The following is a 27144-nucleotide window of genomic DNA, read 5'->3' on the forward strand; positions in this document are numbered from 1 at the left end:
GCATCTCTATAAAACAAACTAAATCTTTAAAAAATGTCTCTAACTGTACACCTAAAGAAGGGACCATATAGGTGTACAGGTATTTTGTTTACCTATCTAATTCAAAACACCTATTCTGATCATAATGCCCCAAGATTTTTTTTTCATCATTATACAATTTTTTACAGCGGTGTAGCCTACATGTATATAAAGGGAATTTTTTTTCCAATATTTTTTTTCCTGGGGGCTATTAGTGGTAAACTATCACCATGCTCTAAAATTTCAAAAAGCTGTGATCCAACAAGAATTAAAAAAAATCATAATAATAAATAACAGTACTGGTTCTGATAATATACATATATATATATAATATAATATATATATTTATAAATATATGTATTTCATTACCGGTATAAATGATTATGTATAAATAATAAAAATTATTCATTTAAATATAATTTGTTCTTGTTTCTAAACTACATACAATACATATGGATATACTCAATTCTAACATTAAATAACATTTTCTAACATAAATCACTACTTCTCTTCACTGTACAAGAGTAGTGATAACCTGGATTCTTTATAATAATATTAATTAAAGATCGATTAAATGAACATGGATTTTCAAAATATTCCTTTCAAACAGAATTCTTTATAGCAAAACTCTTTCAAAAAAGTCTGACTATACATGTATCTCATTTTACAGACTAATAATCCAGATCTTTGATCCTCAAGTCATGAAATTATAATTTTAGAATTATTTAATCATTAATTTTTTCCCTTTATTTTCTAAATATATAACTATGGATTTTTTTTTCTCTTGCTTAATGTTATGACTGTGATCATTATTATTGTAAGGTACCATTCTTAGATCAGGTGTTTGGAGCTCAGAGTACATTGGATAATGTATATTATAATTGGTAAACAATCATATACCATTTGAGCATAATACCCTCCAGTAAATCAACTTGTAACCAAATGTGGAAGTCCATTCATAACCAGGACCATGGTTATGAGTTGACTTCCTTATAAAAAACATAGGTAATCAAAGATTACGAAGCTCACCTCGACGAATGTCATCTTTAAGTAAGGCAAATTTCACATCATATTTTGTTTTATTTAGTGTACATCCCAAGATCAATGTCCAAGCAAGTTTGGTTTAAGTACGACTTATAGTTACTTGGAAATAGACCTGTTCAAAAAACGTTTATCCTGTTTACTAATCAAGAAAATTTTGGTCAGTTCCAACATCCAAAGTAAGTCTTGAAGTTTTCATCCTTAGATGCACCATCTATGCAAGTTTAATCATAACAGGCCATAATGTTATATAGCTACTCCAAAAAAATTATCCTGGTCACTCATCTGGAAAATGTAGGTCAGATTCAGAATCCAAAGCAAGTCTGGAAGTGACCATCCCTAGCTACATCATCCATGCTAATTTGGTTAAAATATGGCTATAAATTCACTCATGTGGAAAATCTAGGTCGAATCCAGCATCCGAAGCAAGTGTGGTAGTGTCCATCCCTAGATGCATCATCAATGCAAGTTTGGTCAAGGTAGGGCCAATAGTTACTTGGGTATGGACCTGCTCCAAAAACTTTAACCTGGTCACTCATCTGGAAAATCTAGGTCAGATCCAGCATCCTAAGCAAGTGTGGTAGTGTCCATCCCTAGATGCATCATCAATGCAAGTTTGGTCAAGGTAGGGCCAATAGTTACTTGGGTATGGGCCTGCTACAAAAACTTTAAACTAGTCACTCATCTGGAAAATCTAGGTCAGATCCAGCATCCAAAGCAAGTGTGGTAGTGTCCATCCCTTGATCCACCATACATGCAAGTTTCGTCCAGATAGGACTTATAGTTACTTGGGAGTGGACTTGCTCTTAAAACTTTACCCAGGATGCCGACGCTAACGCCGATGCCGGGGGTATAGCATAAGCTCATCTCGACTTCGTCGAGGTGAGCTAAAAATTAACTCGTAACTAAATATCTTGATTACAAATATTGAAACAATAAACAAAGAAATACAATTTTAAAGGTACATGTACTAGACACTTCGACATCATTTAATATTTATACACAAACCCATATAAACTCCACTTTATAACCGGGTACAAACACATAATTGCATTGATTAATTAATTTTTTTTTTGGTCTATTTTCTTGTTTCTCTGTATGTCAAAATAAATTGGATTTCTCTGGTCTGGCAATGATATGTATAGATGTTAATTGCATGCATATGCAATAACACTCGAGTAATATAATCACAATATCTCATCATTAAATTGACAACACAGTGAAAATTAAACCGAACATCAATAAAATTATCTAAACTGTTTGAAACATTTGTCAGATAAAATATACATCCCGTAGTGCTTTACTTAATTTATTTCAAACAGGATTCATAAATATATACCCTTAGTATTGGATTAATAATGTTTAACATTCTACATGCTATTAAATTCTTGTTACACTGAAAAAATATTAAAATAATCATAAATTACAGCAAGTCACACCAAAACTGATAAAAATGAATCAGCATAATGAGGTATTAGACATATATCTGAGGTCTGCTTGAAATTGCTGAATAAAATGGATGGAAAATGTGGGCAGGATAGATCAATTAATCCTTAGCACAAAGGCATCTTCTTTCCTCACATAGCATGTTCCATATAATAATTTGAAAAAAATATTTATATTGTATAATACCAAAAAATATATTGTCCATGCCTGAAAAGTAACCAACCTGTTAGACAGTAGTCACCAAATAAAAATTATTTGATACATGGGCAAACCAATGCATTCAAAGCATTTGTAATTATTCAAAGTATGATTCATACAACTGAGATCACAGGTACTTTCTTCTGGTAGCACGCTTGCTGCTCATTACATATCTGAATACCAGCACACATGCCATGTCCTACAAAATCAGAAATAAAATAAGATATTCCTTGTACTTCTACTTTTGTTTGTCAACAGATTCTATATGTACTTAAAATGACATCAATGCCAGTAATATTGTGGGTCAGTGACTACATATACATGTAGTGGTCACAGTTTCAATATTTCTCATGCTACAGGGAGCTATATTTACCATTCATATAAAAAAAATTACTATAAGTCTCTGAAGAGACTGAAGCCCTATTATAGTGCAAGAGAAAATCCTATTGAAGGGAGTAAAATTACCTCAAGCAAAGAAAGCGAAAAGGAACACAGCTGCTATCATGGCTAAGATGGCAAAAACATTGCTGACTTTGGACCAGACTGGATGTTCTTTGATGGACTGTATTTCATTTCTCTGTACTGTATGACTGGCTAGTTCTGTTTTATTATCCTCCTCTATACCACAGCACCAGTAGATGACACGTCGAGGTAGGGCTACCCTCACTGAAATCAAAATAAAAAACACAGTCAAATGTTTTGTCTTCAAAAAATAAGACAAGAGACCCATGGGCCACATCGCTCAACTGAGTACATTGGCTAAGAAAAAGCATTGAAAAGTTTACGGGGGGGGGGCAAACTTAAATTTACACTGCCTCAGGATGCTTCCATATGAAAATTACTAATCATGGTTTTGCTGTTCTTGAGTAGAAGAATTTTTAAGACCCCCCCCCCCCTATGTATACCTAAAACTCTTATCACTCATTGTGGCCCCACCCTAAATTTGAACAAATTTTAATCTTTACTACCTGAGGATGCTTCTATAATAATATGAATGAACATGGCTTTGCTGTTCTTGAGCAGCAGATTCTTTCAAGATGATTCCTATATATTACTATGTAAAACTTTGACCTCTCTGTTGTCACCCCTCCCCCCCCCAACTCCTGGGGGGATCATAATTTGAACAAATTTTAATTCTACAATAAATAAGCTTGCTTCTGTATAAATATGACCAATAGTTGTTCTTCAGAAGAGGATTTTTAAAGATATTTCCTATGTAATGTGCATGATCAGGTTCTTTCAATGAATATATAGGTTTTCCTTTTACTCTGAATGAAGGATTGGAATGATTATTAAGACTGCTCTGTCTGAGGGTAAATCACACAGTACTAAAAAAATTTTTCTTATCAAGAGATGGGGACTTGGTAAGGTACTACTTGCACCTAGGTTCCCATTGATAGATAAGAACTGGGTGTTTCAATCTTCTTCAGATTTACTACATCAATAACTTAACATGAATTCCCTATGGTACTTGCCACAGGTGCTCAGCTAGCTTCTAAATGCCTGACATTCCCAAAGCTTTGCCTTATATATACCTTTGGCTAGTCCATGCCAAGGGTTGTCAGGTCATTCCACTATTTGAAGTCTTCAATGCAATTTATTTATTTATTTGCAATTTGCAATGCCCCTTAAACATTAGACCTATATATTCTTATGTAAAACAATGACCCACTGTTGTGGTCCCGCCCTACCCCTGGGGGGTCATGATTTGAACAAACTTAAATCTACACTACCTGAAGATACATCTTTATTAATATGACTAATAATGGCTTAGCTGTTCTTGAGAAGAAAATTTTTAAAGATATTTCCTATATATTCCTATGTAAAACTTTGGCCCCCTGTTGTGTCTGTGCCAACCCCCAGGGGTCATGATTTGAACAAACTTGAATCTACACTACCTGAGGATACTTCTATAATAATATGACTAATCATGGCTTTGCTGTTCTCGAGAAGATTTTTTAAAGACATTTACTGTATATTCCTATTTAAAACTTTGATCCCCTCTTGTGGCTCTGCCCTACCCCTGGGGGTTATAATATGAACAAATTTGAATCTAGATTATGTAATGTAATGTAAGCTTTCACATAAGTTTCATCTTTTCTTGTACAGTGGTTCTTGAGAAGAAGATTTTAGAAAGATGCCACAAAATTTTCACAAATTCTTAATTATCTCCCCTTGAAAGAGGGTGTAGCACTTCCTGTGAAGAATTTAAATCTCCTTCACCCAAAGATGCTTTGTGGCAAGTTTGGTTGAAAATGGCCCAGTGGTTCTTGAGAAGAGTTGAAAATGTGAAAAGTTTACAGACGACGGATGATAGATGAACTGGAACTCTTTGATCAGAAAAGTTCACTTGAGCCTTCAGCTCAGATGAGCTAAAAAAAAAAAAGATGTTATGAGCTGCATGATGATTTGTTTGTTGAATTTTTTTAAATTTGTTGACAAAACATGTTTGTTTCATGGCATTGTTATTACTGCCAAGTGAATGTAACTGTCATTTAGTAGGTAAGTTGATGATTAAAATGAAATGTATTTTTCCTTTAATATCTAAAAAAATGAAATGTGGAAATGGAATGGAAATGATTTTTCTTCAAACAAAAACAAGACAAAATTACACTAAATTGGTTATTATCAAACTTCGAGTAACAAGTTGCTATAAAGTTTCATCATACTTCTTAAAATTTGAATTTATTAAAATAAAGCACTGAAACATGTTAGGTGTTATGTTTAGAATCCATATCTTTTGCCAGATCAGATGCACAAATACCATAATTTCCATATCTAAAGCATGGAAAAGTATACATGCACCTAATTGTACCCATTATAATTATTTTTTTTCAAATTCAATGAAAAAAACAACAAAAATAGAGATATTATAGAACAGCTTTTTTTAAGTCCAAAGATGCATTAAATGATGTTCTATACCCTAGTACCACAGATAACATAGGTCAGATGCTGCATGTAATTGTCACACAAAACAGTTTATGCGTAATTAACAAAGGGAATAGGGCTCTCGTAACTGGACATTAATTCAATTATACAAAATGGCTGCTGGTCAAGCTGACTTTATCTTGATTCAGTTGTGCTAAAAAAGTAAGAATAATTCAATGAACACCACTCAATCATCATTTCTGTCTACTTCCTATACCTTTTGCTGAGTTATAAATGACCATATTAATTATTTCAACACAATCTCCCATCACCAGTATTAGAAAGCATTAAATGCAAAAATTATTCATGCAATGTTAATGGGAAAAAAACTTACAGGTGAGGGATGGATTCATGTGCTCTGTTATTGAGGAGAAAGAAAAATTTTGTATGATTTTGTTATTTCATATATTTTCTGGGATGTGCATACTTAAGATATTAATTTTATTTTAAATAAATGTAGACTCCAAAGTGCGATGCTCTGCACCAAACCCTGCTGGTTTGATATGCAATATGCCAATGTCTCGTGTTCAGTCGCCACAGTTCTATTGTGCAGCATGCCAAAGTCTGATGTTCTACATTCATGCACTAAATGCAATGTTGCTGCCACTTCAAAGTTTGATGTATTTCAATAACTATCTTTGAAAAAAAATTGCAGCTGTATCTCTTAATATAATCCACTAAATACTAAGGTGGGTGAGAGACCAGTATCTCTTATTATAATCCACTAAATACTCAGGTGGGTAGTTGAATAGTGTGAGGAGTAACCCTAATTTCTCTGGTGGGTGCGAGACTAACCCTTATTAGTCCAATAGTGTGTGAGAACTAAAACAATTCTTTTGGGTTAGTGTGAGACTAACCCTAAATCAGTTAAATACTGTGTGAGAACTAGACATAAACTCTTGGGTGGGTGTAAAACTAACCCAAATCCAAAGACTAACCTTGATCACTTTTGAAGAGTACAAAACTAACCAAAATCAATCTGAATAAAATAGTCAAATAGTAGTTGAGGACTAACCCTAATTTCCTGGATAAGGATTTGAAAGCCAGAGATTGAAAACTTTCATTTTTTTTTCTCCCACACCATCATACTTTGTGTTGCAGTATCTGATTATCACACTTTATCATTACATGTCTTATAGAAAACAATTATGGTGCGACCATCAGACTTTTAGTATCTGTATTGACACCAAACCATCAGAGTTTGGCGCAGACCATCAGACTTTGGTGAGACTATCAGTCTCTACAGTCTTACATACATACATACGTACATATATATATATATTTTCTGTATATGCAAACAGCAAAATCTAGACCACAGCAAATCATTTATTTCTAAAACTCCAATGGTTTAAAACTGATCAACTCCAAAAGAGTTGCACATCAAGTTAATTCCCATAACATTAGCACCTTGAAAAGATTCCATCAAATTACCGTAGATCAAATTTGATATCTGAAATAAGAGCCATGCAAGCAACCATCAGGAACAAACCCAACGTGCCAAGTGCTACATTCTTACCAAGAAACAAAATGATGAAGATGCTTCAAAAGAATCTGAATATAAACCCTCCATTCACTGTAAAAAGTATATTACAGAAGAGCAGATTAATTGTCCAAAAATTTACCAGTATCTTATCCAATTAAAAAAAGCAGAATTATAATTCAATGCCACAAACAAAAAATTGAGTACCTGGACCCTCCTCCACCTGGATCTCTGGGTCAGTGCTCAATGTCACCGTCTTCATCAGGCTGTCTCCTTGGTTACACTCTCCATCTTTGTTGGCCAATTTTTCAGACAGTCCTGCCTCCTCAGCTATAAAGCGATGGGAGAAATCAGATTTATTGACAGTTTTAAATTCTTTTTAATTATATAAAATGTACCTTGTGTTTTAAACAACTTTGAACAAAAGAGAAATCATGTAAATCTTATCAGACAGTGAATTTAACTGTAAAAAAAAAAATTCTATGCTGAATCAATGCAGACTAATACAATCTTATTTTAAACCCCCTACTTTACATTTTTATACTCTTGGTTAATTTAATCTGACAGCACAAGAGTTCCCGTACCTTTCCCATTCTTGAGAGTGAGATTCTCCATTTCTACCCCTTTTTCTTTCTCTGTACTGGCTGCCACAGATGAATTATCATCGTCACTGTCTTTGGACTGTCCAGCTAACCACTCATCTATGTCCAGACGAGGGTCCTCATTGTGTCTCGTCCACCAGGTCAACCTCCGAAGCTTTCAGGTAGAGGGAGGAAACAGGTAATCAAAAATTACAAAGCTCACCTCAACAAATGTTATCAGTATAAGTCAGGCAAATCTCTTTTCTAGATAGTGTGCATCCCGAGATCAATATCCATGCAAGTTTAGTTTAAGTAGGATTTATAGTTTCTTGGAAATGGATCTGCTCCAAATACATTAACCTGGTCACTAATTACGAAATTGTCTGTCAGTTCCAACATCCAAAGCAAGTCTGGAAGTGTCCATCCTTAGATGCATCATTGATGCAAGTTTTGGCCATGTAGGGCTTATGTTATAGCTACTTGGGTATGGACTTGCTCCTAAAACTTTATCTGGGATGAAAACACTAATGCCGACAGTATAGCATAAGCTCATCTCGACTTCGTCAAGGTGAGCTAATAACAGAGATGTTGACGCTAACGCCAACAATATAGCATAAGCTCATCTTGACTTTGTCGAGGTGAGCTAAAAAGGTTTAATCAATTGAGGGTACAATTTCAAATGAAGGTTAACTAGTGTTACTTCTTCCAAATACTGTAAATGTAATTTATCTGACAATGCAACTAAATACATATCTCTTAATTGACAATATACTTTTTGCATTCTCCAATGACACTCACACATCTTTTGTCAATGGGTTTAGTCAGAAGGCTAACTCCAATGGCTACCAGTCCTGTGACAACAAACAGGAAAGAGGAAAAGTACAGGTAGTGGAAATCCTTGATGATGGAGGGGCGGGGGTCAGGTAGGTTGTCTACACAGTTAGGCATGGAGTAAGAATACTCCACAATAAACCGGACCAGCCCTATCACCATCCCTATCACCAAACCATAGAAAGCACCCTGTATAAAGACATAAGTCTCTTAGAGCACTTTTTGTTATTGTTATTGAAGAACAATTACATCAAGCTTGTTACAAGACTAAACACAGATTAATTGTATTGATTTATACATATCTGGTAAATGTAAAAGAAAGATTTTATAGTCACAAAAAGGTGGGTCAAATATTAATGTAACATCAATTTCTAACCATTTGTAACTACCGTATATCATTTTTTTCCTAAACGGTATTGACTTTCATGTGGTATAATAATTCAAATTTTGAAAACCTATAAATAGTGACAATAGAGACCAACCGCTTCATTCAATCTTTCCCAGAACAATCCTAACAAGAAGATACAGCAAATGGGAGGCTGCATGAAACTGGATACTTCCTGGATGTAGACAAAGAGTTCACTCCCTTGAGAGGCCCGGATTACTGGGATCCAGACAATACTTATAACAACCAAAACCAATACAAACAGCCTGTAAACAATGCATTAGTTGCTACATTACTTAAAAAAAAACTTAATTTATGTGTACAACTATAATAAATAACTGTCATATTTCATTATAATTGGCCCTTCTTATTTTCAAAATAAGAAAGAGAAACTCTGTCCACATAAAAAAATTTCATATTAGATTGTAACTTTTTATTCCAACCCATTTTACACCTTAATGCAAAAATGATCACCTGACCAAAAGTTTTTTCAAGTTAGTCAATGGAGACCAAAAATCTAATTGAACTACGTTATTGAATCCCCGAATATCTTAAAGTTTTTTCCTTTTGTCCCATCGAGTCTGATAATGAGGTTTGACTGTATATTTATCAAACATATTCATTTACAGCAGAAATTCTGCAGAAATGCAACACCAAAGAATTACCCTACCTTCCGACAATCATGATCTCTAACTCCGAGGCCTGCTTTCTGATCCTGGTCCAGATGTCCATAGCAAAGATTGTACTACTGCTGTTAAAGATGGAGGTCAGAGATGACATGAGAGCAGCCATCATCACTGCCAACATCATCCCTCGGGCACCTTTAATAAAGAACAAACTTCTAATAAATTAATGTATCTATTAAGTTATATGGCTTTTGAGATTTAAAAGATCCTGATTATGAAAGTAACAGTTTTTGAAATGTTATAGAAATTTTCCATTTCATGAATGACAAAGACAAATGCAATTAATTTTGATAATGCTTATATATTTCTTAGTGCTACCATTGAAATTAGGAGTACATGTATAATCATAAAACCTACATACAGTATGTCATACTTTTCTCATTAAAATAAATATAATATTTTTTAAAGTCTTACTTTTGCCAATAAAACATAAAATTTAAATTTTCAAAGAAATCTGTAATCCTACAATATTCAGTACTTTGTGTTTATTTAAACAATAAAATGCTTTCTTTGGTTGTTAGTATGGGAATTAATGTCGCAGCTGTTGCAGAAAAAATACACAACCTGCGTAGGCGGGTTTTAAAAATTTTTTCTGCAATAGCTGCAATGTTAATTACCTTACTAACAAACAAAGAAAGACATTTTATTGTTTATATTTATATCTTTGTTAAAAAAAAAAAAACATTCAAAGTAAATTAAATATGTTAAATACTGTATAATAGATGTGTATGTCATTGTATGCATAATTGATGGAACAGCCGTTGCTTAAAAAAATCTATGCTGGTGGCTTGCTTAGTGTTGTTTATGGACTGATTAGCTGCAATGGTTTTTATAAGAAATAAAGGAAATAATATTCAGTGGATGTAAATATCCTGCTTCACCTACCTGCTGGCATTAAGTTTATGACGAGTGTGGGGTACGCAATATTACTACAACCAGTCTCACTTCCACAGACAGACATACACACTTCAGGGTCAGCACAGCCTACAGTGTCTGTAGAAAAGAGGATATCTCACTGAGACTTAAATCAACATGCTCAAGTCAGTATGTTAACAATTCTGAATCAAACTTTGCTCTCTTCCATATTTTTCAACATGTAAAATGAAAATATAAAGGATAGCAGAGAGTCAATTAAGTTTTAGATACAGAAAGAAAATGTGTCATAACATACAGACTTGAGCAACAAAGAATACTGTACGTGTACATAAATTGGCGTATTCAAAATTTAGCGCAATCAGGGTATGGAGCTGTTGGCGAAATCATGAATTAGCGCTATACATGTACGTGCCGTATATTGTATTTATAAATGATTTCTTAACGGTATTCATGAATTAGTGCATCGTTGTCTGCGCCAAAGCTGCTAAAATATGAAGACCATTTTTTTAAGTACACATACAGTAATCTTAACAGTAATATCACAAACTTCCAACAAAGCCTCTTGAACACACTCAATTGCATTGCCTAGTTATAGTTTAGTCACCTGATACCAGATTTTCAATTTTTTTTGGTTGTTACCAATGACCCTATATGTGTATTTATTTTCTTTCTAACAAATGCATTAAAATTAGTTATGAAAATTTCAAACTTTTTTGAGTGTTAAAGTATTAATTTTCAGTGGTAAAATCACTCTCAATCCTACAAATGGTGAATCAATTATGACATAAAACATGATCAAATTATTTACCATATTACAAATGTGCTTCAAGATGCAGATTCAAGATACCAGATGATACAGTTACTATTCAAAATAATAAATTAAACAATTCATTTCACCTCCTTCAACATCCTCTCAAAGTATCCCATCAAGCTTAAAATTCTGAGGATCAATGTTTCAACGTATTATTATCAAAACTCTAAAATATTTTCTCCCTTTTTATAGCTCTCCTCAGCCTCTAGATTAAATGAAACATGGAAGTGATATTTTAATAGAAATACTGAATCAGACACATTTATGAACATAAAGTGTCTGGCAATTAATGTCCGATTAATGTCATTAGTTGTATAAAAATCTTCTTTTCGTTGTGCTCTTCATACCTACAGTTCACTGAATTCTTCCGATTTTATCACCATATCCTTTTTTTATTATGAAAAAAGTGTGAAAAACCAAGTTGTACTTCTATATCAGATACAATATTATATAGAGTAAGTATGTGAATTATTCCACAAAAAAATTATATATCGACATTGACCTCCAAGATAATAACTTATTTACATGGCGTAAAATTGGTGTCTGCTATTTTCATACAGCCCCAATTGAAAGCACTAGAAAACAATGCTATAATTTGCTTGTAGCCAAAGCAGGTAAAATAACATGCATCTCTCCATATTCTGATTTTCAACTGTTTAGTCTGGTATTTTATATACATTGAGACAAGGACAGACTGTGTTGAATGGAGAGGGTCTCAATTAATGACATACTGGTCTTATCATTATATCTCGGAGTCTCATGCAGACATGAATCCTCTTCATTTTAAACTGAAAGATTAAAGATAAATTGTATAATTATGCATACAAATTTCCTGAAAGAAAATCCATCTGATTAACAATTTCAAGATCATTGTAATTTTTTGATTTTAACATTTCCATTCGATTGCAAGTTAATAAATTTGTACAACCATAACACACGATTCAACTTTTACATGTATAATTATACATGCTGTAAAAAGAACTGCATGTTTACAAAGTTGGTTTCTGTACAGATGAAGACTTTCTCCACATGTGTGTTATCTACATTTCACCAATGGGCTAGTTAGTAAAGGACAAAGGAAATATATACATAGGCCTTCATGCTTCAGCTCAAAAAAATAAAATCTTTTTCAGATATACAAGAACTGAAGGTTATAGTTTAAAGAAAATCATCTGAACATCAGCTTTGTGGATCTACTTCAAAAAGAACGTAGGAATGGTCAATGGGAATTAAATCAAACATAGTAAAATAATTTCAGGCATTATAAATCATAGGTATTTCTGTGCTCTGCATTTATATTACGTCTGATTTCATGATTTCTGCACCAAAGGTTTAGTTACAATCTAACAAGATTGCTTAGTCCCCTTACAGCATTTTTATTGTCTTCACCCCCACTTACCCCCCCCCCCCTTTTCCCCTTCCTAAATTCAGAATAAAGATTTTTTTTTTTTGAAACTATTAGAAAAATCTACCTAAACAATGGAAATTTTGAAAACAGTTTTCTTAAAAGAGAATGCAATAAAGAACAACATAATGAATGCAAAATTGTAATACAGTCAAACCTTGTTATCTCAAACTCAATGGGACAGAGAAAAAAAGTTCGAGGTATCAGAGGATTCGAGATATCAAGGGTAAAATATGTAAAGAATAAGTGTTTGGGACTTTCCAATCACTTTGACATATCCATGGTATTGGAGATATCAGTGTTTGAGATACTGAATGTACAAGGTCACTTCAAAACAGATGCTGTATTACACTTAGTGAATAGGGCTGTGTCAATATATTGATTAATCAATACGTATCGATATTCAGGAATGTATTATATCGGAAAAAAAAAACTTCCAATACGTATCGGGCAGGCAGTTTTCCTTATAATTTTGTGATAAAAATTGGGAATTTCAGTTACCAAAGATTATTTTAACTGCTTTGAATTAAATCTGGTCAAAAATGAAATAAACGTTAAACAAATTTCACATTTTTTTGTAAAGGGCTTGTTGCTCTGACAGAATTATCTGGGAGATATGTCCAGCATTAAAAAAGAAGGTGTTTTTAAAGACATAGTGCAATATCAATACATTATCTACTTGGTGCCTTCTTGGATTCAAACTCTGGACTAGATCACCATAGACTGGGAGATACATTAAGTTTTACATCTTTGGTAGAGAGGTCCTTGCTTATTATTATCATACAAATACATGTAGTTTATTACTCAATTATTTCTACAACTAGTCTGTTTGTTAGATGTCCTGAAGTAAAAAAAAATTTCAATACGTAATGTATTTTCAAAAATAATTTTATCCCCATCCTAGGAAGTGAACTATGGACAGGAGGTTAAATGTCTATAAGCGAATAAAATTTTTTAGTGGCCATGTTAGTTATTAGCAAGAGTGATACAGTTTACACCAATACAATAAGTCTGTTTAATACAGCAAACACATGCATGATTAAATGGAATATTTGCTTATAAATACTGAAGTAATGTGTCTTATAATTAGAAAATAAATCTTAATGAAATTCATATCCTTGGATATTGTATAATTATTAATTCAGAAATGGTAAATATTGTTTCATAAAAAGATTCGGAAAAATATTGAATCAATAATACTATCGACAAAGGCAATGATCATAAACAGATATGTAGATGGATAAAATAATTTTGTCCTTGAGAGTTCACCTTGAATAGTTTTAATTACTGAACATTAATTTGCGCATAAACTGGCAACTCCCGATAAAATAAAAATCTCTAAACAAAATAGTATTGCAAGCAAACAAAACATATGAAATTAAAATAATGAGCAAAAACTAAACAGATGATAGAAATGACATGAAGAGGAAATTAGTTCAATAGTGGTGAAGAGACATGATTTACGATACAAGACACATATTGCCATCAAACAAATCAAATGTTATTATTATATTAGTACATATTTCTGTGTGTGCATGTGTGTTTGTGTGTGGTTTAAGAATGAATGCACTTGGTTTTCAGATAAATTTCATTCCCTTAAAGTTTAGGATTTCCCTTTTCTACTAACAGAATCATTTGCTGAATATTGATCTATTAAATATTGATTTAGAATTTTTAATGTTGTATTTTACAGCATTTTGTGAAAATTTAGAAAAAGAGTAAATACGAAACAACACACTGTCAGGTAAATTAGCTCATGCAATGAGAGTTTCTGAACTACTTTTCACTAGCATCAAAACATATTATTCATGGTGCTGGTCAGTTGTGGCAAAAACCACTGAGGAATTAAATTCAGGAAAATGCATTAGATTTTTAGTGTCAATTTTAAGAATCGATAAAAAAAAATATGGGTACAAGTTATCCGTGATTGATACTGAAAATCTAGGTCATATGAAAGCTTGTTCCTTCTGCATGTCATAAATTTAAAATAGACAAACTTAAAAAGAATTAAAAATTTCAGGAAGTTCTGCATATATATATATATATATATATATATATGTATTGCCATATGTACTGCCAAATTTTTGACAATGAAAAAATGCAGAAAAATACTACATATGTACTGCCAAATTTTTGGGAAATGAAGTTTTGGAAACATCACAATTTTTGTAGGAGGTGGATATATAAGTATGCAAAGTTGTGTAAATCATGTTAATACATGTAGGTATCAGAAAAATATTCATGCAGTTTTACATATTCTATTCAACTACATGCATATTGTGGGGCATCTTCACTAGCAAAATGTTTCTGATGTCTTTCTCTTCTCAAAAATCCTTGGCCTATCATACTATTTAAATTCGGGATTGTTTACTGCTATGTCATGTGATCTCAATTCCTACCAATTCATAATTAAAAGTATTTAAATGTAACAGAGACATTTATGTGCCTCTGCTGGGGATTGAACCCGGGGCCTCTGGCTTGCCAGTACAGTGCTCTACTGATTGAGCTAAAGGGTTAACCCACTAGCCCAAGCTAGTAGGAAGCCATGTATCTGACAATACCACATAAAGAATATTCAAGAAGCAGGGATCTGATATGCTACAAGCCTGCAATGTAGACACCAGATCACATTACATCCACATTGGCTTATCTATGATGAGGTCATTCATCAAAAACACCCTGAACAAAAATGCAAAAATTGTCATGCAGGACAATAGCGGGTGATTGGTCAAGCAATATAAACTAAGTCCATTAATTACTCCAAGTCCAATCACATCTACAGTACAAAAAAAAAAAAAAAAAAAAAAAAACCTGCATTTGCTAGTAAGACAGGCCAAGTCTTTGTAAGCCAAGAAATGAATCGGAAAAAGTTGGCTTGCAAAGAGATTGTGGGGCTTCATCAATTCTTTTGTAAGACAAATAAGTAACAAAGTAGTGTGATAAAGTGCAAACACACAGATATCAGTATTTAGAAAGTACGGTCAAGGAAATATTATCATCAATTTCAGTATTTCACTTCTTGCTGAATATTCCAACTTATCAGGAAAATAAAGTTTTATCTGAAATATACATTCAGGTTCACTTTCAAAATAGCCCTTTTATAAAAGTATAATAATCAGCAAAAATATGTAACAATGAAATCTTTTAATCGGTTTCCATTGATCAACTTTCACAAGCAGGTCACAAGAACAAACCTTCTAAACCAATGAATACAAACCTTTTCACACACCATGCTATAATAAAATCAGCATTATTATTAAATTGTATTTTATAAACTTTGATTCCCCCTCCCCTTTTTTTCTATAAAGTTTTTCAGAAGGAAACAACTCTAACTGCACTGATTTCAACATTTCCTTGCCACAAGTGATCTCCCAATCAGTTCAACTTTGTCATCAAATTTGTGACGACATGGTCATTTTTAAAATACAAAATCTTCAGTCTGATATGGAACAGATTGAAATTCTGACCCTGGCTGAACTATCGAAGACATATCAGTTCTCATTCCTTGGAAATCTTTTTGATTCAAAATCTTTAGCTAAAATTTGCAAAATATTTTCTAAAAAAGCAAAAAAAAAAAAAAGGTCTTTACTGAATTTTTTTTTTAAATAAAATGCATGAAATTCACAACCTCTTACAGGTTTCATGCAATTAAATGAACAATTGGATAAATCATTTGTCATCCTTCTTCCTTGAATATGCTGAAACAGTGGTGAATGTTAAAAATAAAGCAGACAAGCATCACTCAACACAATTTTTTAAATGTTTTAAATCCTAATAGATTTTCAGCTACCAAGAAATTTTGTGTGTGTAAAAAGAAACAATTCCTTAAGTAAATGTTCTTCTTCACAATTTACATCTTACCTCTTTTAAAGGCATCAGAATCTTCTAGTAGTTCTTTTATATTTCTTGAGTATACAGATTATAGTTTAAATGTATGAACTATGGTTTCTATAAACTGAGTAGCACTGAGTAATACAATATAGGAATAGATCATACCTGGAAACAATATCCTTGAGACCATTCCTGGGAATACCAGTAAGAAGAGGGGGAGTATTTTGATGAAGGCACACAGCACCGTTCCTGCCTTAGCATGGTCAAAGGTCTTGCCTGCAAGTGCTCTCTGAACAATCACCTATATTATATTCATTAATGTAAATTAATTTATCTAAGAGAAATCCCTATGAACAAATCTTTATCATATCTCCAATCCAACTGTGTTATCTTTAAGTGTCTGAGAGCGGAAATAAGGTCCAGTCTTTGAACCTTTCTGGACAAAGATCATGTAATAGTATTGTTCACTTAACCATACTGATTACTACTTTAACTATTACCTGATCAGAACACCAGTACCAGATGGAGTTTATAGACATTCCCACGATTCCTGGCCATGGCAAGTCTCCTGTCACTGGGTCCCGGAACAGATGCATGTAATCTTCTCTAGGCACTCCACAGGTTGTGTTGGAATATTTTGTTGTGTTTGCAATGGCATGAGGGTATTTCTCCACTATTCCATTTAACCCACCAACCTTTGCAAAGCCTGCATTTTATATGTAACCATCTCAAAATTTCATAAAACAAGAGGCACATGGGCCACAACACTCACCTGAGTCACCTTGGCCCAGTTGTTTTGACCAGATACCTCAAAAGGTTATAATTTATCTAAACTTGATCATCCATGATTCATTCATCATTCTACAGCTACCTTCTGAATGCCCGACTTTCCCAAAGCTTTGCCTTATATACCCTTAGGCTAGTCCATTCCAACGGTTGTCAGGTCATTCCACTATTTGAAGTCTTCAATGCATTTTACTCAAATGCCCCTTAACCATTACACCTATGTATTCCTATGTAAACCTTGACCCACTACTGTGGCCCCGCCCTACCCCCAGGGGTCACAATTTGTACAAACTTAAGCATACACTACCTGAGGATACTTCTGTATTAATATGTCTAATAATGGCTTAGCTGTTCTTGAGAAGATTTTTAAAGATATCTCCTATATATTCCTATGATAAACTTTGACCCCCCCAAGTTGTGGCCCTGCCCTACCCCCAGTGGTCAACATTGGAACAAACTTGAATCTACACTACCTGAGGATACTTCTGTAATAATATGACTCATCATGGCTTTGCTGTTCTTGAGAAGAAGATTTTTAAAGACATTTCTTATTTATTCCTATGTAAAACTTTGACTCACTTTTGTGGGCCCGACCTACCCCCGGAGATTATGATATGAACAAATGTGAATCTAGAGTATGTAATTATGCTTTCACATAAGTTTCATCTTTTCTTGCCCAGTGGTTCTTGAGAAGAAGATTTAAAAGATGCCACCAAATTTTCACGAATTCTTAACCATCTCCCCTTGAAAGAGGGTGAGGCACTTCCTGTGAACAAACTTGAATACCTTTCACCACAGGATGCTTTGTGGCAAGTTTGGTTGAAATTGGAGAGGTGGTTCTTCAGAAGAAGTCAAAATTGTGATAAGTTTACAGAAGACAGACGGAGACCGGACACTTTTTGATCAGAAAAGCTCACTTTAGCCTTCGGCTCAGGTGAGCTAAAAAAAACTTACTTTGTATCAAATCTGCACTATTCTGAGGGTTCTGAATAAAATATATACATGTAGAGGATATTCATTGTTTTGAAGTTGGATATGGAATTTATTTCACGAGTGGGACAGGATTTTTTTTTATATTTTCACGAGTGCAAAGCACGAGAGAAAATATCTGAAAATCCTGTCTCACGAGTGAAATAAATTCCATATCCAACTACAAAACATTGAATTTTCCGTTTATTACATTTTCTTTGATTTTTCTCTTTGCCTCTGGCTTTTCTTAACACAGTGTCATAGGCTGTGACATCATAGTTGAGCAGTTGAGACGTATGTCATATCTTAGCAAATATGAGATTAAAAACATTGTAACGTACATTGGATTTTAGCAACATATTTGGGAAGAAATACTGGCAGTTTTAGTCTCTATAAAGATGGTTTAGTTACAATCTTACGACAGGCCAGAAATTATTTTTTTTTACTAATACTTTGATATCCTAGCTTTCACACTGTGAGAGAATATCACTTTGGTATCCTTTCACACTGTGAGAGAATATCACTTTTATTCAATAAATAAATCACAGTATTTCATTATTGAAAATGTAATAAATGTCCACATTCTGTATTTTGTTACTTTTGATACATATATTTTTTTTTCCTTTGAGGAATGGTTGTGTTTCATCAACCTGTACACATCTGCATCATATATCTTGATTACTTGTGAATGAAGTTAAGCAGTGTTATGTTGACTCCTGAAGATATTATCTGTTTCAATCTGATCTCTATGCAACAGGTAAAAATGGTCAAAGATTGCCATTAACTTCCCAATCCCAATCCTATGTCATTTCAAACACAAAGTGTTGACTTACTCAAGCCCATTAGCACCAATGCTCCAATTATCATGATTATAGTCTGTATAAAATCTGTCCATATCACTGCTGTCAGTCCACCTAAAATACATAACAAACATCTAATGTAGACAATGTCTTGCATGTAGTACTACACAGAGACAAACACAGAGAAAAAAATCTTTTAAACTAAGCTACAATATTACCACTTAACATGCAATATAAAGATCCTTCTGTTTTCTTTAAAAATCACTAAAAAGAGATCATTTTTCTCTTCATTATCAAGCATCACACACTTTTAAAACTTTCATGCAACTATGAATTTAATCTTGTGCCCTATTTTTATTGCTGTAGAAAACAAAAGCAGTCTTTATAGATTGTCACTATTAACTCAGTCTTTAAGGCCAAAAAAATAATAGTCTTGTTTCCTGCTACCCGACCGACCATTTTTTTTGTGCCCGACCCTAAAGTTTTTTTTTTAGTTTTGGGAAAATTCTACGTTTTAAATTTGGACTTCCATGAAATACCACTTGAGTTGTGCATCAAAAGACATGAAATTTAATTTTAAAAGACAATACTGACCTGTGACATGTTTGATTTGATCTTGTATTAGTTTATATCCAAAAAATGCCGTAGGAAAAAAAAATGATTTTCCTACCAACCTACCCTATTTTTTTTCAGGCTGGTAGCACGAAACAAGACTATTTTTTTTTTGTTGGCCTAAGTGGAAATTGGACTTTGGCCTTTGACAATTATTGTAAAAGAGCAAAAATATAAAATAAAACAGAGAGCTGAATGGTTTAATAGTTTAAAATTAGCACAAAAATTAATTTTGCACAATTTTTTTAACAATGTCACAAGAATATACACTAAGAGGCTGATGTGCCATATGATATTCACCAGTTACTTAATTGTCTAAATAATGTCAGCCAAAGACCATGATGTTTTAGAAATTTAAGCTATATATTTTTTATCCAGATGCATAGGCATTAAGTTGACGAATTTTAAGACTTGTAAACTGTACTCTTTGCACCAAGTCTTCTGATGAAAAACATGTTTTATGAATATTTGTAGGAAGCAATACCTCCCTCACCTAATTTCTTAATTGAGCAAGTTAATGAAAAAGAAGAATTTGAATTTTTTTTTATTTTCATATATTTTTCGTAATTTAACATATGCTTTAGAGTATAAATATGTAACAATTACCAGTAATTGTAAAAATTGTGGCAATACTCAGCAGTAATAGAATGGACAAATAGAGATTCCAATGCATGGACTGCTCTATGAATAATGCCCCAGCATACAAGTCTGCCTGGAAGAAAAGGAGTAAAAATTTGTTTATTATCCTTAAAGGAAAACAAATGTTACTTTAATTAATAAGATATTCAATAAATGACATCTGGACAACTTACTGAGATTTTAGTGAAGATGTACACAAGAAGAGCTAAGACAGCCATATAGATCTGGATTCTCTGCCCTCCAAATCGACACTTCAGATACTCAGGCATGGTGTAAACCTTCAACGTAAAAAAACAATTTGAATTACATGTTTTTTTGTGTTAAAATTGATATTCATTTGCTTTAATAAAACTTTAATGTTATCTAAAGAAGATGCTTGATAAAAATTTGAAAATTCAAAGTATTTTTGTTCTTATGATATTGAGTTATACTTACACCTGATGCAATATACACAGGTAGAAAAATGTACCCCAATAACATAAGGATATATAGAGCCTGGAAAAAGGAGAGAAAGTGGATTTATTCAACAAAACATGATAATCAAATAGAAATTATTATTTTCCTAGCATATATCTGGAATACATGTAAAGGCCCTGTGCATGGCTTTGAATGATTCAAGTACACATTCACACCTTGAATGATTTAGTGACTAGTCATCATTGAGATGGTGTCAGACCATTTCAAATGGCCTGCTTTTAGCAAAGGACATTAGGATGCAAGGTAATTCTAAAGGGCAGGTTTTCGAGAGGACCATTTAGTACTTAGGATTCATCTTAGTTTTAAGGAAATAAAATATTCAGGGGTTGAAATATACAGTAGCTTGACACCCGGGGCTAGTCATTTTAAGACTCAGGCTAGCTAATTTAAATGTAACGATAGTCCATCGGACTAGCAGAACAGAAAAAAATTCTTGTCAGTTTACTTTCACTTTTTCTATATGTACAATGATTTCTTTTGACTAAGAATTAATTAATTTGTTTCGGTCACCAAAGCATTTGAAACTTTAATTTGTTATGTTTTCATTCTGCATAAAAATATTGTTGGGCTAGTTAGTTTGAGGTTTGGGCTAGTAATTTTTTTGCTGATTTGTGGCCCCTGGACTTGTGGGTTTTCCAGGAAAATTTCAACCCCTGTTGCTTTTTTTTTTCGGGGGGGGGGGGGGGGGGGGGTAAATAAGTAAAAGTATTAAAAAATAAATTTTTGTAAATATTTATTTCATCCAGAATTTCAAATTTCATTGACTACAAGAAAAAAGCAGCTGAAAAAATATTTTTAAAAAATGTAGTAAAGAAATAGTATGATGATATGTAAGAGATGCAATATAATAAAATCAATATTTCCCAACAACGCCAAGGAGAAAGAAAATGTGCTTAAAACAAGGAATTTACAGAGGAGTTTTTTGACCGTGACCTTAGACCTACAAAATTGGTTTAAGGTCACTGCACACCCTCTACCCAAGGGCATCTATGGGTGAAATTTGAGTCAAACTGGCCCAAGAGGAGAACAAATATGCTCCAGACAAAACTTTACAAAGAGATTTCTTTTTCCTTGACCTTTGATCTAGAAAAGTGGTTCAAGGTCACTGCACATCCTCTACCAGGGGAACCCTATAGATGAAATCTGACCCTAACTGGGCCAAGGGGAAAGAAAATATACTCCAGACAGGGAATTTACACCCACCCTGGGGTCTACATCTTGGAATCAGGGTTCAGGAATTTACAGGAATACAGTTTTACAGTTTTCCTTAATACATTAACATTGCCAACTTAGCCCTCTAATTCCTAATTCCTATATAGAGGCTTGGTTTATGAATTTTAAGGTTTTCATTGATGGTTTCTTACTCATATTAATGACGAATGCAAGTATGCCTTATGGCATTCATATTTCAGCAAAGAATATACCGGTACATTGATTCATTCAGCAAGTCAAACTATCATGTACGTGTTACTGTGTACACGTCTCTCAATATTGTTCACAGCCTGTGAACTTTAGACCCTGTGCTACTAACATCCTTCTTTTTAAATGTCAGTCTACATTTTATCTGGTTTATCATTATGAAGTTGCATGGTTTGCGTACATACATTAAGTTCATATAGGCCAATAGCTATTCCTGATGCAGCTCCAGATCCTGCTAATCCAACAAAGTGGATACTTCCTATGTTACTGGCAAACAGGGAGGCTCCCACCTATAATTGAACAAATCATCAAAGCTGTAATTTAGTAAAGTTTGAACTTAGCAGATTAATTATCTTTTCCAAATAATAGGACATCTTTTCCTTGGACTAGTCATGTTTCTAAATCAAAATGAATGACAGGCCAACATAACTAGACCAGATGCACATAAAGCATAGTTTATTTCAATGCCCTAGTTTCAGACCTGTTTTTTTTTTCATGTTTTTTCTTCACTTGGTATGACTTTGAATATATTCACCTTTTTTGATGGCGCTTCAGAATAACCGTTGATTAAGATATGCTCGAACATGTTCCTCAAATTCATGAAAAACCATTTTAAAGAAAAATTGAGTGTGATAATTGATCAGAACAATACTTTATCTTTTTCTGTGAATTGACCTCCAGTTTCCCTCAAAACATATCCCAATTTGCCATTTTGTCTTTGGGTCACGTGCAACTTTTGTGATGACAGTAAGGATCAGCTTTCAATATGCCCCACCATGAATGTGGCTAGCGCATATAGTGTTTGTCATGTCCGTCCTCCATCCGTCCATCACTAGACTTTGTGTTTAGCTCAGTTTCAAAGAAACTGTTTAAGATATTTTAACCAAAATTCATACACCAATACATACCAATGAGAGCTATTCAACTTTGGCATTATTGTCTGACCTTGACCTTCATTTCATGAACTTGAAATAATGAGGCTTTTCTTTAAATATTAGATAATAGATGGGTTGAATCAATCTTAGACCAAAAATGGAAGATAAATTTTTTCACTGTTGCATTGCAAATGTACCTTAGGCAGGGTTTTCATGTCCTACAGACAGATTTCTACTTTAAATAAGAAATGATGGCCCTTACAAGAATATCATAATTCCAATATTCCACAAGACCTAAACCAGTCCTATGTGTTGAATTATTAAAATGTACGTATGCGTTTTTCCTTTGCTTATAAACAAAGACTACTACAAGTGAATTATGGCCTGAACAATGAATTCATACTTTCTTTTTGATGGCAGCTTGGCCAGTTTGTAATGAATTCAAAGTTCTTGACCATTCTCTAGCTAAAACATATATGGGGACTGTGTCACATATAAACTTCTTATATTTCATCAAAATCAAAGTTGCAAGCATAGCAAATAATTTTATGAAAATAACACTGCATATTAAGACCCATATTTTATTTAACAAAACTCATACTTCGTAAAAAAAAAATATCTTACTGGTATCCAGTGCATATTTCTTCCTGCGAGAAAATACCCTCCTGCACTGCCCCGGTTTTGCCGAGAAGTCTGTCAAAAGAAAAATATTTTTCATATGCTTCGTAAAATCTCATCTTCTTAAACTCTGAATGCATCCATAGATCACATTTAGTAAATGCAATAAATGTCCTTCTTAACCATCATCTACCTGTATAATAAATATTAAATCATTTGGAAAAGTATTCAAGTTAAGTTTCACTCATAAACTGACTGTTAGTGACAAGCAGATGGACAGATATTGTCATTAAATTTCTGTTAAACACCAGCATCAAAGAGACAGGAACCATAAAAAATCTTAGGTATTTATTGAGTAATTTACAAGAACTCTGGTGAGCTCAACAAAAACTGTATGTGTTACTGAATAAGCAAGAAGAATGTAGGCCAAAACATACAATTAAGTCACACTCTTTCATCAGCTTGTGGTTCTCAGAAGCATTTGTGACAAGATTAATGACATTAAATGAATATTTTCTGGAAAAGATTTTGTATCAACCAAACAGAAGATACAGGTTCATTATTCTCTCTCTCTCTCTCTCTAAAAAGAAGGAACATTTTTTTTGTTAGTAACTTGATAAACAAGTTGCCTTTGACATTTGTAAATGGGGATATAGGGACAAGTTTGAACCAACAATCATGGAAATCCTAAAAATATTTTAATTTATTGCATTCTTGCTGTTATTGAGGAAATGATTTCTTTTTTAATCCAATTTTCTGAAAGAAATTTAATTTTTTTTATCCCATATTGTGATCTAACTATGCCCCTGTAATCCAAGTTTTCTAGTCAACTGATTTCTTATTAATGTCACCCTTATTTTACATTTATATTTAATAAAAGCAAGTTCCCTGAACATTTGAGTTCAGCCTAAAGGTTTTGTCAGGATGCGAAAACCATTTGTCCCTACTGTGGCTTTAAATGTTCTACATTTTTATTTATTTTCCTTAACCTGAAAATAACTAAGGGTAAGAATATTTAATTCATTGTGACTAATCTGTGAACAAATTTTGATGACTTTATTACAAGCAGATGACTATGAAAGGTATTGGTTCAATATTTGATGAAGAAACAGCAGAAAACCAAATGTCCTTTGACCTTTTCCTCTTAAAAATCAATGGGGCCGTCATCATTTTTCATTGCCAACCTATGCATAAGAGGTTTGATGATTATCAAGCAAAGGATTTTTAAAGCTATGGATATACATGTAAAAGAAGAAATTAATCAAAATACTTGGTACACATAAAAATTTGACAAAATTAAACTGGAGTACACAATTACAGGTATCTGTGAGTGTTTAACCTCAAAATTCTATCTTTGTTCTTTTCTTTGTATGCTTTCTTTTCCTTATATATGTCCTAGATGTATCCTAATAAGATAAATGTATTCCCAAAGAAAAAGATAAGATAAATGTAAAGCTCCTTCCATTGCAAACACTCAAAACTCCTATGTGGTTACCTAGTACTGTGCTAGTACAGTCAGTAACAGAGGAATTTATTGGCTCCTTGGCCTATTTAACTTTGGTAAACTGAATGAAGACCAGACTAGTCAATAATTGATGCAGGGGCTAAAAAAACTGTTATATCTTCTTAATATGTACTCTAAGATTTCAACACATTTATATGTTGAATTTCATGGATCTGTGGGAAAATGTATTAGTGTTCTTACTGCCCATTTCTCATTATGATATTAGCATATTTTATTAAGTTGTAATATATTCTAAATTTCTAATGCACTGGCTAAGTTTAAATGTTTGTGTTCTACTTTCTAATTTTCCCTATCGTTTTCATCTATATCCTCAGTATAAGAATTGCACTGCTTATGACAGTTTTGAAAAGATAATCTCTAGATTGAGATGGTGCTTTTATTAAAACACATACAAGACTCAACTAAGGAAATGGTTAATAGATAGATCAGATAAGTCATTTTCACAATTCTACTTAGCTTTTAACCTTGACCTCTGAACTTAAAATGTTTGATCTAGAGCTGTTTTCTAGATTGTAGCAGTTGGCCTAGAGCTGCTAGGCTAGGTATAAGTCTATTGAATATTCTGTGTGAATTAATGCTTGTTATTCCTACATAGCTGTTAGGCTAGCATATCATTCAAGATCCTAGCTCTACAAAGAGCTACAAAGCCATTAACATCCCAGGTCACTGCTCAGTCTTTTCCCAGGTACAGTTTATGGACATAAGAATAAATCAGATTTTCCAAAAGAGCAAAGAAAATATTCTCTGGAATAGGAATCTAAAAAAAAATCTGTTCTAACCATGTGTTAGAAGTTACAATGGTTTGTTTTTGATTGTCCTTTACAACTTCACTCAAAATTACTGTGCAAACTGAAACAATGCACATTTTATGGGTGAAGTAAGAAGGTGCACAAAAAGGAAACAAGATGTATAAAACTTGTGAAACACTGATGCCCCCATATGACAGCCAGGGTTCTTGATTGTCTATAGTTGGGCTGTTTAAGGGCCCTATTCCCAATTCAAATAAAGTACCTTTTTCCCAATGCATGTGTTAATTTTCCCCAATAGTCATTTCTCCCAAAAATTAAAGAAAATATAGCTTGATATATAATAACAAAACTTGCTATTCATATTCCTCTGTATTGTAAAACAGAAATTTGAAATTTAGTTGATAACAAAGACCAGAAACTCAACATATATATATATATATATATATATATATATATATATATATATATATATATATATATATATATATATATATATATATATCATGGTTTTAAAGTAAAATGGTTATCCCAAAAATTCTCAAAAGGTTGTTATCTTCCCAATCTTTATGGCCCCAGTCCCATTCCAAAAAAGTGGTGTGAGAGCCCTGACAGATCATTGCCAAGGTTAGTCTCTAAAATGCAAGACAAACTCCATTGTCAAGGTCAAGAGATCAAAAATGTTGGATTCAAAAAAATCTTGTAAAAAGGAATATACATGTGAAATATGAAAGCCCTTGCACCAACCATTCAAAAAATTATGGTCAAGGTTGAAGTTTTTTAAAAGTAGATCAAATGCCAAGGTCAATGTTATGAGGTAAAAAAACTTTGGTGCCTCGGGAAGGTCGTCACAAAGAATACACAAGTGAAACATGAAAGACCTTCCACCAACTGTTTTAAAGTTATGGCCAAGACTCAATTTTTTTTTAAGTAGGTCATACTCCTAGGTCAAGGTCAAAAGGTAAAAAATTGTTGGTACCCAAGGGAAGGTCTTGTCACAAATAATACACAAGTGAAATACGAAAGCACTAGCACCACCATTCTAAAGTTATGGCCAAGGCTAAAGTTTTTCAAAAGCTAGATCAAACTCCAAAGTCAAAGTCAAAAGGTCACAATTAACTTTTCTGTTGGTAACCAAAGAAAGGTTTTCTCACAAGAAAT

General features: G+C 33.1%; 1 protein-coding gene across 2 annotated transcripts in view; it reads right to left on the reverse strand.

Moving 5' to 3' along the window:
• Window positions 1-27144, reverse strand: part of LOC133178964 (sodium/myo-inositol cotransporter 2-like) — a 31565-nt gene that overhangs the window by 277 nt on the left and 4144 nt on the right. The window contains exons 2-17 of one of the 2 annotated variants that reach the window (XM_061313622.1): window positions 23719-23787; window positions 22405-22509; window positions 20759-20818; window positions 20497-20601; window positions 20291-20396; window positions 19106-19186; window positions 17018-17223; window positions 16683-16818; window positions 10480-10587; window positions 9579-9729; window positions 9006-9174; window positions 8491-8712; window positions 7696-7867; window positions 7319-7441; window positions 3169-3369; window positions 1-2902 (exon numbers count right to left, since the gene is read on the reverse strand). The exon at window positions 1-2902 is cut by the window's left edge and continues 277 nt beyond it. In XM_061313622.1, coding sequence (XP_061169606.1) covers window positions 3170-3369; window positions 7319-7441; window positions 7696-7867; window positions 8491-8712; window positions 9006-9174; window positions 9579-9729; window positions 10480-10587; window positions 16683-16818; window positions 17018-17223; window positions 19106-19186; window positions 20291-20396; window positions 20497-20601; window positions 20759-20818; window positions 22405-22509; window positions 23719-23787 — 2013 coding nt within the window. In that variant the 3' untranslated portion in view covers window positions 1-2902; window position 3169. Of the gene's footprint in view, window positions 2903-3168; window positions 3370-7147; window positions 7205-7318; window positions 7442-7695; window positions 7868-8490; window positions 8713-9005; window positions 9175-9578; window positions 9730-10479; window positions 10588-16682; window positions 16819-17017; window positions 17224-19105; window positions 19187-20290; window positions 20397-20496; window positions 20602-20758; window positions 20819-22404; window positions 22510-23718; window positions 23788-27144 lie in introns of those variants that run through there. The other variant, XM_061313623.1, reaches the window with a different exon arrangement.

The sequence above is a fragment of the Saccostrea echinata genome, unplaced genomic scaffold (assembly GCF_033153115.1).
Source record: "Saccostrea echinata isolate AGI-Se365-2 ecotype Australia unplaced genomic scaffold, CSIRO_AGI_Sech_v1 ptg000004l, whole genome shotgun sequence".
NCBI lineage: Eukaryota > Metazoa > Mollusca > Bivalvia > Ostreida > Ostreidae > Saccostrea > Saccostrea echinata.